Below are 14,520 nucleotides of genomic sequence, written 5' to 3' on the forward strand. Positions count from 1 at the left end.
CCCTCTGCAATATGCTCTAAATCAAACCTTCATTGGGATTTACGCTCTACATATCTGTTTCAAAATGTTTATTCTAATCACTACACAAAACTCTACACAAGCTTAAATACAATCCAGACTCAATTATTCGAAGACCTTAGCAAAATTTCACTTCGGATAATCGAATCAGGAAAAAAATTTTTTCATTGTCTTATTTTTGATTGTTGAGCTTAAGAATGACCCCTAAACTACTCTTTTTAAATGCAAGATGGCGGCCAAAATGGCGGTGATGAAATATTGAAAAACATGCATTTTTAATTTAATGGGCAATCAACCATTCAAATGGACTAAAATGCGGTCACAGAACTCGAATTTGATGTTAAAAGCAAGAAAAGAAAAAAAATCGTGATTCGATTATCCGTAATCCCATACAAACCTTCGGATAATCCAACTTCGGATAATCGAAACTTCGGATAATCGAGTCAGGACTGTACCTTTACTTTACAAAACTCAGCAATTCACGTTGCAATTCACGTTCTTACCTCAAATTTACGCTCAACTCTACACATCTGTTTGTTGATCTCTAAACACCGCTCGTGTAGGCTTACAAACTCTTATTTTTTAGCATCTACACTCAAATTTATCAAAAACTCTACAAATCTGTTTTAAATGTTTTTGCTAATCTCTCTACAAAACAGTAATAATCAATAAAATCAGATCTTCACTCAGATCTACGCGCAACTCCACACATCTGCTTCAAAATACTTCTAATAATCTCTACACAAAACTCTACACGAGCTTAATACTAAGCTTTTTCCACTGAAATCAGAACTAAACACATTTATTCGCTAAGAAATTAACCCACAAAACAAAAAACTCTCCACAAGACTCCAACAATGTTTTTCTGTCGGCTAGAAGTACACTGAACTCAACATTTAACTTTAAACTAAACTCTACAGTCAACTCTACAATAAACTCTACACAAAACAGAAAACTCATTCCCATGAACGGTTCGTATGTGCTCAAGCTGGAACGTGTCTCCAACCAGAACCTACCTTCAGCACATAAACAAGTGCACACCTCTACATACCCCTCCCTCCCTCTCCCTCACTCACACACTCGAAAAAGACGCCCGAAATAATTGAAAGAGAATTCATTAAGACTAATGAAAGGAAGTGGCGTGAGCTTTTGATGCTGGTTCACTTTCTGGCTCTTGGCCTGAAGTGTTGTTTCCAGTGCTGCCAACCAGAGCAGAATTCGTCTGCAAATCTGGCAGCACTGTTTTGGTAGGTTCCGTAGCGGAAATTAATTTTGGAAAAAATCCTCTTCTTTGGGGATTTCTTTTTTTTTTTCTCACGAGTTCGCTAGAGACAAAGTCAACGAACCAGTCATTGTGCAGGGTTCTGCCAGGGGTGACGAACGGGCTCTTTTTTGGGAGGGTTCTTGTCTAGCAGGGATGGCATTTGCTTTTGGTTGCACCTTTTAGAGCTAGTATCTAGGTCAGTGAACTACAGGTAATTGAACAATGTTTAAATCTTAGAAAATTCAAGTTTGAAGAATCATCTTACTTCAAGCGGAGTTCAAAATTGAAATTTCTGCAGCTTTCAAGAAAATATGTATCAAGCTTCTCCTCCCAGGAGAAAAATAAACTTCTTCAAAGTGAAACCTGAACTTTTTCCTTCCAACTTGGTGGAAGAGCCCAGCGAAACGAAAAACTGGAACCAAATTATGATCACCGCCAAATTTCGCCCATTTTCCTCTTTTTCGTGCTTTTCCAGACGGACGAACGTGTGCAACCCGTGACTAGACGACATTTTCATTCGCCGCTGCTGCTGCTGCAAGAGACTTTGGGCAATGAATATTTACACAATTTTGGGTCGTTTTGGGGGGCTACCATGGCGTGAAGCCGAACCACCATCATGAATGCACAATGCAGATGTGTCTCGCTGGGTGCCATTTGCGTTTTTTTTTTCTGGTTGGACTTGTTTCTGGGTCAGACAGGTTCGTAAAAATGTTTTGCTTTATATCTACTTGGTTCTGCAGTTTTTTTTGCTGGTAATTCATTGGGGATAAGAAGTAATAAGAATTTCATCCTTCCCTCTTACGAATAAAAAAAAAGCTTAAATTTTACATGTTTTCTCATGTAAAATTATTCAGAACAGTCTCAAGCAGTTTCCCCACCGGATCAAATATTCAAATTAATTTGAAACCGATTAATGCCGTAACAACACTACTCAATAGCCTCATTATCATTGCTTCGATAACCAAGCTCGCGAAAATCCGCGAATTGCACCGTCAAAATTCCGCCCATAATAATTAGACGCCCACACTCCCACCCCCCACATCTCGCGGGGCGTGCTAGGAATTTTCCGAAAAGTAGCTTATGAATAATTTCAAGCGATTTTCTTCGACGCCCCAACCCCACCCATCGAAGAAGGCTCTTGTCGGCTTAGCGCGCGCGCCATCTCGCGCCGGAACAAACAAACAAAGCGCCAAATATGCTGCAACCGGCGAGACACTGCAAACAAACGCTGACAGCAGATGATTAGTCTCTCGTGCGGCGGTTGCTGCGATGATAACGAAAACGCTTTAAATTCGAGACGTTTCATTAGGAAATTAGGATCATTAATTATTTATTTCCTCTCGGCTTCGTTGGGCCACCTCCCTGGCAACAAGGTGAGGGAGGGCGTCGTCTGAAGAGAGGATTAGAACGGTTTCCTTGGAAGATGTGCTAGGTACTACTCGATGCTCGTTGACAGGTGGAATCTCCACGTGGGATTTGTGCCAATGTTGGTCGAATGGCTTTTCGGCTTACCTGGAAGAGAAAGAGATAAAATTTATTAAAACTTCTGTTTCAAGTTCATGGTTTGAATCGATAATGGATGTTCATAGTAATGAGTGAAAATTAATACTGAAAATTCATTTTTTTGTATAGATTTTTCGTGTACGCAATATTTCGATTCAAAATCAAATTTTAATCTTTTTCATCAACATTTGATTATTTTCTCGACTAAAGCTTAATTTTACCCGTTTTTTTTCTATTCGGTCCTGTTCTGGGTCTATGAGCTTGGTATTGAAAATTTAAAGTTTCATTTGGGTAATTCTCTACCAACTCACACGAAATCGGGAAAAGTTGCCCCGACCCCTCTTCGATTTGCGTGAAACTTTGTCCTTAGGGGTAACTTTTGTCCCTGATCACGAATCCGAGGTCCGTTTTTTGATATCTCGTGACGGAGGGGCGGTACGACCCCTTCCATTTTTGAACATGCGAAAAAAGAGGTGTTTTTCAATAATTTGCAGCCTGAAACGGTGATGAGATAGAAATTTGGTGTCAAAGGGACTTTTATGTAAAATTAGACGCCCGATTTGATGGCATACTCAGAATTCCGAAAAAACGTATTTTTCATTGAAAAAAACACTAAAAAAGTTTTAAAAATTCTCCCATTTTCCGTTACTCGACTGTAAAAAATTTTAGAACATGTCATTTTATGGGAAATTTAATGTACTTTTCGAATCTACATTGACCCAGAAGGGTCATTTTTTCATTTAGAACAAAAATTTTCATTTTAAAATTTCGTGTTTTTTCTAACTTTGCAGGGTTATTTTTTAGAGTGTAACAATGTTCTACAAAGTTGTAGAGCAGACAACTACAAAAATTTTGATATGCATACATAAGGGGTTTGCTTATAAACATCACAAGTTATCGCGATTTTACGAAAAAAAGTTTTGAAAAAGTTACTTTTTGCGTTTCTCTTTGTTTCGTCGCCCGTGTCTGTCGCGGGTGACCATGAACGGCCATGATCGATGACGACCAACTTTTTCAAAACTTTTTTTTCGTAAAATCGCGATAACTCGTGATGTTTATAAGCAAACCCCTTATGTCTATATATCAAAATTTTTGTTATTGTCTGCTCTACAACTTTGTTAAACATTGTTACACTCTAAAAAATAACCCTGCAATATTAGAAAAAAACACGAAATTTTAAAATGAAAATTTTTGTTCTAAATGAAAAAATGACCCTTCTGGGTCAATGTTGATTCGAAAAGTACATTAAATTTCCCATAAAATGACATGTTCCAAAATTTTTTACAGTCGAGTAACGGAAAATGGGAGAATTTTTAAAACTTTTTTAGTGTTTTTTTCGATGAAAAATACGTTTTTTCGGAATTCTGAGTACGCCATCAAATCGGGCGTCTAATTTTACATAAAAGTCCCTTTGACACCAAATTTCTATCTCATCACCGTTTCAGGCTACAAATTATTGAAAACACCTCTTTTTTCGCATGTTCAAAAATGGAAGGGGTCGTACCGCCCCTCCGTCACGAGATATCAAAAAACGGACCTCGGATTCGTGATCAGGGACAAAAGTTACCCCTAAGGACAAAGTTTCACGCAAATCGAAGAGGGGTCGGGGCAACTGCTGTGTGAGTTGGCGGAGAATTACCCATTTAATGTTTCAATAGTTAGGGAAAAAATCAATTTTGGAGAATCTAAAATAGGGGTGGATTTAAAATAACCTCAATAGTTTCACCTTGGATGCCATAAATGAACACCTTGACTTTCGACATCTTGCGGACTTATTTTGAATCTATTTTTTCAAAGCTTTTGTTGATAATCATTATCAAACTCAAACAGGAAGCGTTTGCATTTGATTTGAGGGAAAGATATTCATCACTTTTCAATTCAAATTTCAATTTATGTCATTTACTTTCCCATAAACGTTTAAAATTATTCTTTGAATAAATCTTGGTATTCCATTGATCCTAAAAAAAACGTCGCTTATTTGAATGCTTGAAAGTAAAAAAAAAAATCCGCGCTTGAGTTTCGTCTCAAGAACGTTGGAACGATTTTTAAAGTTAGAAAATTAATCCATTGTGAAATTTAGTTGCGTTGAAAATTCTTATTTTGAATTGCGGGGTGACTCATAGTCATAGTTTTTCTTCTTAAAATCAGATTTAAAGTGTTTAAATTTTATAATTTTGTCAAATAAAGTTTTTAAGTAAATTAATCAATGTTTATATTTAGTTAACTTATTTAATGAGCATTTTAATCAAATACATAAAATATAAAGAAACTTGTAAAAAGTAAGAAATTCGCCTGAAATCAATGAGAAACTAATTTTGTTTATACAAATATCATTTTTATTGCATTTTTAACTGAATACGAATCAAAAGTTTTCACTTTTATATGAAATTTGTTTACCTGAAAATGCATATAAATTTGAAGATTTTTGTCAGTAATGTTTCAAAAACACATCATATTTATTTTTTACAAACTTATTTTACATTTCTAGCAGAAAATTGTACAAAGAATCCGAAAATTCATTCTGTTTTCCAATTTAAAATCATGTTCATTGAGAAAATCATGACACTTTAAGAATATTAAAATAATGCTATTCATCAGCATTTTCCTGATTATAGGTAATTAACTTTTGAAACTTTTCAAAATTTTATGTAGACTTCCTCTGTACAACGGTCAGAGTGATTCCTTACCATTAAGATCGTATTTAATTTCTAAAATTCATTTTGCAAAAAAAAAAATCTCAAATATTTCAAAGTCTCTCCGTTTTACGGTACTCATAATAGTCAAATCAAAGAGATTGATAAACAATGATAAAAAAATAGAATTTCCAACGCTCTAAAGTTTTCGTAAAAGATGGGAAAGGATGGATACTATTTCCACTATGTCTAAATTTCACTGGAGTACTATGCAATGCCAATTTAATCTAACATCCAAAAATGCATTTTAAAAATTACGTTTTATCCAAAAATAAAAAAAAAGGTCAAAGTTTGTGATTAAAACATATAAAATGTAGGATAAACTTTTTATGTTTCATTAAAGTTTAACCATTTTCACAGAATTTCTTAATATAATCTTCAATATTAAACCAAAAATCATCCAAAATATGTAAGGTTTTGTTTTAATTAAGGAGCCAAAAAAATCTTAAAATCTTATTAAAAAAATGACAGACAAACCTTGGCATTTTGATGTCTCTGTGCTCTCTTATGCTAACTAGATATGAAAACCAGCAAGCTTAGTACAAGTGAGCACAGAGGCATCGATTTAGTTAAATGCTGGTAAAAAAACTAAACTAATAGTCCAAAAATAAATGAATTCAATTCAAATAAATGCATGCCCTTTCAAAAAAAAAAAAAAAAAAAACACTTCAAAAAACAAATAGGACACATAAATATTCATTTCATTGAAAAAATCGTACAAAGAGAAACAACTATAAATAATAATTTTAAAACGTTTATCAAAAATATCTTACCACAAAGACACTAAAAAATTAAAATTGAAATGTTGTGCTCACGTTAAAATTTGCTTTACAAAATCCAACGCGAAATCCGCTTTTTTTATAGAGGAAAATCTTCAATCATACCTTAAGCAATGTGTGAAATTTTTGCTGAAACATTTAGATTTTTTTTAAACTTGAATATTTGGAATTCAGCAAACTTTGGAATTTTGGATTCTGGATTAAATTTTCACCATCTTTTTGACGATTCTTCGAATGTTTGCTTGCCACAAGTGTGCTAGCTCCTTGACGATGTTGTGAAAAGTTCATTTTTTTATTTGCTTTTGTTTGTTGCGATTAGGGTGTCCAATTTTGCCGGGTTTTGAATTTCCAGGAAAACGAAAAAATATTTTTGAAATCCCGGGATCCCGGAAAATTTTTGAAGCGGTCATTAAAACTTCTTATTTTATATGTTTTCAATATGTTCTTAAAATTAGTTTTGAAATAACTTAAAAAAAATAAAAATACTTTTTGAGGTTTAAAAAAACTACAAATTTCAATTTCAATGTGATTTAAATTGAATTAGTGTTTTATAAATATAATCTTTCATAAAAAAGTTTTATATGCCATAACTAGAAAATCTTGAAATGCTTTTTTAAAAATGACTACAAAAATTTTACCAGACCAAAATTTTATTTATTTTTTTCAATTTCGGAAATTTCCGGGACAAATTATGAAACTTCCCGGGATTTGGGAATTCCCGAAGTTGACTTTATAGCTGTCGGCCACCATTGCTAGTACCAACCACTAGTGTCTTCCTTTTAATCTACAAGGACTTCGCCGCCCTGGGCTCCTCAGTGTATGAAAGTATGGCACGGAGCGACGGCGCCGAATACCCATATATACACAAAGAATTTTAGAGCGCCCGCCGTGGGATTCGAACCGGCGACCTCTGGATTGTGAGTCCAGTGCGCGGTCCGATTGATCCACACGGGCGGGACAATTTGGGAATTCCCGGTTTTGGAAAAATCCTGGGATTTTTTGTCTTGGGAATTCCCGGGATGGACGCACTAGTTTCGATTGACGACGTTGTGGAATTTGAACTATTTGCAACTCAAATGAGTTACAAAATGAATTTTTCAGCACTCTTTTTGTGGGGCGACGATAAACGAGATATTTTGTAACTTAAGAACTTATGTTTCCATTCAATTAATTTCCCCCAACAAATGTTTTGGCAAAGCACTCGTTTTAAATGATAATATAGGTCCAATTTATAGAAAACTAATCAAAAAGAATTTGGGCAATTTGAGGCCTACCCCAGTACATTGTTTGAAAATATTTAACTAGTTGAGCAATATTTGAAAATGACACTGTAATAGGAATTTCAGTTCAAGAATTTTGATTATCAAATCAATTTCACTTCAGTTTACGGTATGCATGAATCATTGATAAAAAACGTCACAAAAAAAAACCAAAATCATTAAATCAAATTAAATGTTGCAAAATTAGCAACCTTCATGTTGATATATCATGTTGATATACAGCAATTCCCCACGAAAACAGCATGATTCGAAAAAAAAGTTCTCCGATCGGGCTCAAAATTTTTCTGGGGGATCCTTGGCCGAAATAATTAGACCCGTATTTTTTTGTTTGGCCATTAGGGTGACCTACGCCGTGTTAGGGTGGTCTGAAAAATGGCCATTTTCGTCGATTTTCGCAAAAACCACTTTTTTCGAAAAATCATATCTCCGCGCCATTTCATCCGATTTTAGCTGTCCTAGACGCAAAAGAAAGGTGATTAGTTTGGCTATTTGGGAAAAATAGTAAGAAGTTTCGAAAATCTAGCTTAACATTTGAAAAGGTCATATGAAAACTTAAAATGCTGTTTTGAAGGTCTCGGGACCAAAGAGCCTATGTCTGAAAATATTTTTATCGGATTCCTCGGAAAATTTCACATAACATATCAAAAAATGGTGAAGTTATGTTTTCGATACTCTGAGATACGATTTTTTGAAAATAAAAACTGTGTTTTTCGACGCGCCACGCGCAAAAATTGGAAAATGACGAAAACGGGAAAAAATCGAATTTTTTCACTAAAACTGCGATAACTTTAAATTTTCAGCGATGACCTATACATGTTAGGGTACTAAAATTTTTGTAATTAAAAGACGCAACTTTTGGTACCATAACATCTATAGGTCATCGCTAAAATTTTAAAGTTATCGCAGTTTTAGTGAAAAAAAGTCGATTTTTCCCCGTTTTCGTCATTTTTCAATTTTTGCGCGTGGCACGTCGAAAAACACAGTTTTTATTTTCAAAAAATCGTATCTCAGAGTATCGAAAACATAACTTCACCATTTTTTGATATGTTATGTGAAATTTTCCGAGGAATCCGATAAAAATATTTTCAGACATAGGCTCTTTGGTCCCGAGACCTTCAAAACAGCATTTTAAGTTTTCATATGACCTTTTCAAATGTTAAGCTAGATTTTCGAAACTTCTTACTATTTTTCCCAAATAGCCAAACTAATCACCTTTCTTTTGCGTCTAGGACAGCTAAAATCGGATGAAATGGCGCGGAGATATGATTTTTCGAAAAAAGTGGTTTTTGCGAAAATCGACGAAAATGGCCATTTTTCAGACCACCCTAACACGGCGTAGGTCACCCTAATGGCCAAACAAAAAAATACGGGTCTAATTATTTCGGCCAAGGATCCCCCAGAAAAATTTTGAGCCCGATCGGGGAACTTTTTTTTCGAATCATGCTGTTTTTGTGGGGAATTGCTGTATATATTTACGCACGTGTTCCCCTACTCCACTCCTGCTCGAAGCGCGATGCAGACATTACATTTGCCAAACCGGCGATAATTTCCAGGAAAACCTCCAACGCCGTTCTAAGCAGCAGTCGGTTAGTCGAAACAACAACTTCTGGGTGGAAACACTTGCTCGAATTTCCTCTCCATCATCACCAAACTGACGACGAAATTGCCTATTCATTTCACATGCACACACACACACCTGACTTGAGCCTGGGAAAACATGCCCATCCTCCCGCAAAGGTGGCGTTGTTTGATCAGTTCATGAAAGTGAACGATTTTCGCGTATTTGAAACCCGCGGCCAATTTCGGCGAAATGTTTTTCGCTGTTCGCGGTGGCTCCTGGGTGGAAAATTCCAAAATTGAAATTATTCGCCATGTTTTTCGGGGGGGTTGATTTTTACGCGTGTGTGCCATCGGTTACAAGGTCATCTCCAAAACGTAATTAACATCTGTCTGGCTGGGGCTCGTAAAAAAAAGTTCGAGGATCAGCGAGGTGCGTTTAAAATTGGCAGCAAAAAAAAGTGCGTAGTGTCAAACTCAGACACAACACGAATGGACCATAAATCAAGGATTAACGGGGTGTCGGAACGCACGCACGCACCCGTTCGTCGTCTGATCCGTCTGAAGTCGGAGACACGTGATTATTGGCTGTCCTTCGATGTCTGAGGGTTAAAGCCTTTGAAAAAATTTATTCCACCTGAACACATTTTTTTCGCATTTGGTTTTGGGTGTGATGATCGCCAAAAATAACAGTCCTGAAAATTTCCTTTCAGCATTCATTTGAGTGCCGAGAGGTTCAACTTTTCAGCACTCGTATCGAAAGGTCGATACTGTATTGATTTTAATCATTTAGCAAGTCGGCAAACGATGAATTGACTTAGTACAAGCATATTCAAATAGTGTTTTTCGAAATAGCAACAAAAAAAAAATGCTGTTTGCAACTCGTTTAAAAACTCTATTTTTTCAGCAATCGTTGTATTTACTGTATTTTAAAACAATTTTCAACACAAGTCTTGACGTTCTTACAATTTCCTGTATCCCATTTATTAAGGTAACTCACGTAGACGGGTTGTTACTATTAGTAACGTAAGCAAAAAAAGCAACCCAACAACTGATTTGGTAATCTTTTTAGTACCATTTCCACTTGCTTTCTTCGGTTTATTTAAGCAATCAGTTTTTTCATCTCGGTATGTTATTAGATCTTGACATTGGAAGCTCCTGTCAGGTGTACCATCAGTTTTGCGCAGTATCAACCTCGTACCTCTGGGAACTATACTGGACAAATCCTCTATCAGCAGCTGGTCATTATTTTCCATGAAAGTCAACCTGAACTGTTCATGAGCAAATAAATCACACTTTTTTCCTTGGTATTCTTTTATTTCGTCACGTTTAAATAATGAAATAAATGAACCATTGCTAGATTGCTGAAATTGTATCAAAAAGGTCAAATGTATGCTAAGAACCATTTTTGAACCGCAATAAACAGTAAGATCAAAAAAATTCCCAGCTTTTATTAAATGTGGTTTCGAAAAATTTATTCGCACGCAGTCCCTCTCAAAAGGGTTGAATAGAAAGTTAAACAAGTGGTCGAGATCGGTCATTTGCGACATGTTCTGCTCCGCTGGGGCATTGAAGTTATCTTCCACAAGCTCAACCCACGAACACTCCGAGGCGTCCGAAATTAAGCAATCACTGAGTTGACAAAATCCAGCGACAGACGAGAACACTGTCGAAGCGATGAGGATTACCACCAAGTATACTGTCATCTTGCTTAAACGCGAATGATCACGATTTCACAAAGACGGCGTAACGTAATTTGTAGCATTGGAACTATTACTATGATTAAATTATGAAATCTATACATTCTTAGAACACAGCTGCACAGTAATAAACCTTGCTCAACATGAGGATTACACTATTGATAAATCGTTTATCTAGAACGTTCATGCAATCACGGAACGCACTTGTTTCTTAACACTGGAACGCCCAACGCATGTCCAACTTACACAGACGCCCAAGCCTCCCAAAAAAGTTGGAACGGTAACTTCAACTCGCTGGTTCTCGGGCATAACTCAACCAATCGGGACGATTCTTGTTTCCAAGGATTTGTAAGAATGTTTAGATGATCCTAAAATTTTGCAGAACTTGATTTGAACAAATCTGTAATTTCTGCGACCGAAAACATCGTTCCACCTTTTTTAAAACGACTGCCTCCGCGGAATTTTTGGCGAATTTTTTTTTACACGCGAAAAAAAAATTGGGACGATGTTTTTGATTGCAAAAATTACCGATTTGATCAAATTAAGTTCTGAAAAATTCTAGAATCATTTAGACATCCTAACAAATAACTGGAAAGAAGAATCATCTTGATTGGTTGAGTTATGCCCGAGGACCATTGAGTTGAAGTTATCGTTCCAACTTTTTTGGAGCCTTGGGCGTTGGAATGTTAACTTGGGTCAACACAAATTTGTCAGCACCTTCGAAGCAAAATCATGCACCTTATAATTTTCGAAGGTGATTTCGTAAAGTGTTTTCTTAAGTTGATTTACAAAATCCCGTGATTTTTGGAATGGCACCCCAGTACCTACGACAAAGACGTAGTCTACGTCAAAATCGTATTAGATCTTATTCAAGAATTGCAATCAATAACAAACTTTGTTATGATAACACAATTTGTTATTACTAAATCGACGGGACAAGAAGATTTCGTAACAAACTTTGTTATGATAACATAATTTGTTATCAAACTATTGTGTATGGATCGATTCCATAAGAAAATTCAATAACAGGATCTGGGATAATTGCCGATTTTTTATTGAAATGGTACTCTCACTGTTATTCCCACCTGCCCGAGCACGAACAAAAAAAAAATCTTGTTTATTTTATTTTCTTATTTTTAACACCAAATTCGAGTTTTTAGCCAAATTTGAATGGTTGATGGCCTATAATATTTTTCAATATTTCACCATCGCCATTTAGGGCGCCATCTTGGAATTAATTTTTTTTATCTCTTTGAGTACTTTGGGGTTCATACTAAAGTTGAAAATAAAACTACGAAAATAATTTATTTTCTTAATTTGAGTAGCCGAAGTGAAATTTTGCCAAGGCCTTCGAATAATCGAGTCTGGACTGTATACCCGAACAGACGGTAATAACTTAATTCATGCCATTTCAATAACAAATACTGTTAAAATAACAGAAAGTGTTATGGAATATTCTTGGATAACCCATTTTAGCATAAGAGTTTAAAAACAGTTTATGTTATCTTAACAAAATTTGTTATAAGTCTGGTATTGGATGAAAGTCAAACCCCGAGCAGACGGAAATAACTTTGGAATAACATTTTTTGATATTAAAAAATGCTAGACCAATAACATTTTGTGTTATTTATAACAAGATTTGTTATTCGTCGTTATGAATTTTTTGTTCTTGGATTGTTATTGTAATAACAGACTAATAACATTTTTAGTTATTCTTCGAACAAATCTTTGTTATTATTTTTTGTTATTTTAACAACTAATCCGATCATCCCAATAACAGTTGGAGGTACTCTTCCATAGCAAGAAATGTTATTCAAAAGTTGTTTTGGCTTTCAACCAATATCAGACCAATTGCAAATTTTGTTATGATAACTTAAACTGTTATTAAACCCTAATGCAAAAATGGGTTTTTCAAGAAGATTCCATAACACTTTCTGTTATTTTAACAGTATTTGTTATTGAAATGGCATGAATTTAGTTATTACCGTCTGTTCGGGAACAAATATTTGTTCGAAGAATAACTTAAAATGTTATTAGTCTATTGTTACAATCACAATCAAATAACAAAAAATCATAACGGCGAATAAAAAATCTTGTTATAAATAACATAGAATGTTATTGGCCTAGTATTTTCAAATATCAAAAAATGTTACTCCCTAGTTATTTCCGTCTGCTCGGGTTCGCTGGTCGTAGAAAAAGTTCACACAAAGTCATCCTTGAGAGAATTGCATTCCAACATTCGTTTCCCTTTTTTAATATCAAGTGTTTGTTCAAGTGTTGTATTTTTATATTTACAAAACTGTTTGTGCTAGAGTGTGATCAAAATGTGCATTAAATTTAAAGAAATAGTTATTCTTGTTATTGTTTCTCTCGACCCCCGCTAGTTGTTGTTGTTCATTTCATTCAGATGACCCCAAGGTCGAAGGTAAGACTCCAAGCAGAGTGCAATAATTTGAACTGTAGATTTTTTGCCAATTCATATTTTTTTAAAAATATTTTCTGACATGAAATTTTTTGTTTATTAATGTGAAATTCAAGAAACTCTTTTCAATAACAATTAAAACTGACAATTTAAAAATATTTTTTTCTGATCCGGGTAATGCAGTTCAATTTCAGATTCAAGCCCAGTTTTAGGAAAGTATCGTGACATAAAAAAATAAAAATAATTAAATACTTTTAAATTAAAAAAATCCTAAAAATAGTGTACAAGGTTTTTTGTTATTTTTTTACAATAAACTTCGTAAAATTTCATATAATTTCATGTTTAAATTAGGTAAATAAGATTAGATTTAAATAAGCATAGAAAAAAAAAACTGGTAAAAATACTGAAGTTCATTAAAATTGGAGTGCCATACGTACACAGACATAAAACAACCTCAACAAAAAAAATCCAGCTGTCGAAAGTTCTTCCGGAAATGCCGCCGCCATAGCCACATTCAGCGCCGAAAAAAGGGCGTCTTCCGGAGTAAAAGAAAGAAAGCAAAAAAACGCCCGGCACTTTTCCTTCCATAATACATAATACGAAGAAAAGCCATGCAAAAAGGTTTTCCATGAATAAGGCAGCAAGGTCGGTACATAGGCCTCCCCGGACGACCCTACCCCGGATGATGGTACTAAAAAATGGATGACGGCCGGCATCTTTCCTCGGCCGGTAAGTTTGCTACACACGGAAGCGGAAACGCAACCTTGAGAAGTTATTTTGAGGGGAAAATTTTCGTGGAAATCGGAAAACTTTTATGTGATTATGTAGGAAAAGGCTAACTTGAAGATAATTTAAATTCATTTTAAATTATCCCACAAAGACAGACAGTTAGTCCACCGTGCCGAGAAGCAAAAAGTTGCTGACTAAGACGTGATGACAAGCCTCCCCTTTCCCCTCCCAGCGTGAACCCAACTGTCAGGTGCACACGTGTTTGTGTGTGGGCTCTCCGACGCCTGGCTTCTTCGTCTGGCTCGCTGGCTGGTCTGACAGTCGAGACACGTTGAGCCAAAGTTTGGAGGCCCGAGCAAAATGGTTTGCGAAAGCGAACAAATTTTGTTCTGAAACTAACAAGTTTTGTTCTATAAAACCATAACTTGATTATTTTGATATGATTTGTTTTATAAATTAACTTAATGAAAATGCTTTCAAGAGATGACAGTTTAATATTTGAAAATTTTACAAATAGCAAATCATGTTCCGATTATACTCCTTTTCCAATCGGGCCATTTCCAGCCAAAGATAAA

The 14,520-nt window shown here is 35.3% G+C and overlaps 1 protein-coding gene across 1 annotated transcript in view; it reads right to left on the bottom strand.

The window, feature by feature from the left end:
- Window positions 1-2,447: 2,447 nt before the first annotated feature.
- The window catches only part of LOC120432629 (ecdysone-induced protein 74EF-like), a 141,597-nt gene continuing 129,524 nt past the window's right edge, over window positions 2,448-14,520 (bottom strand). The window contains exon 4 of the mRNA XM_039597879.2: window positions 2,448-2,794. Within this exon, the coding sequence (XP_039453813.1) occupies window positions 2,718-2,794 (77 nt within the window). The 3' untranslated portion in view covers window positions 2,448-2,717. The remainder of the gene's footprint in view (window positions 2,795-14,520) is intronic.

This window comes from Culex pipiens, chromosome 3 (assembly GCF_016801865.2).
Source record: "Culex pipiens pallens isolate TS chromosome 3, TS_CPP_V2, whole genome shotgun sequence".
In the NCBI taxonomy this organism is placed as follows: Eukaryota; Metazoa; Arthropoda; class Insecta; order Diptera; family Culicidae; genus Culex; species Culex pipiens.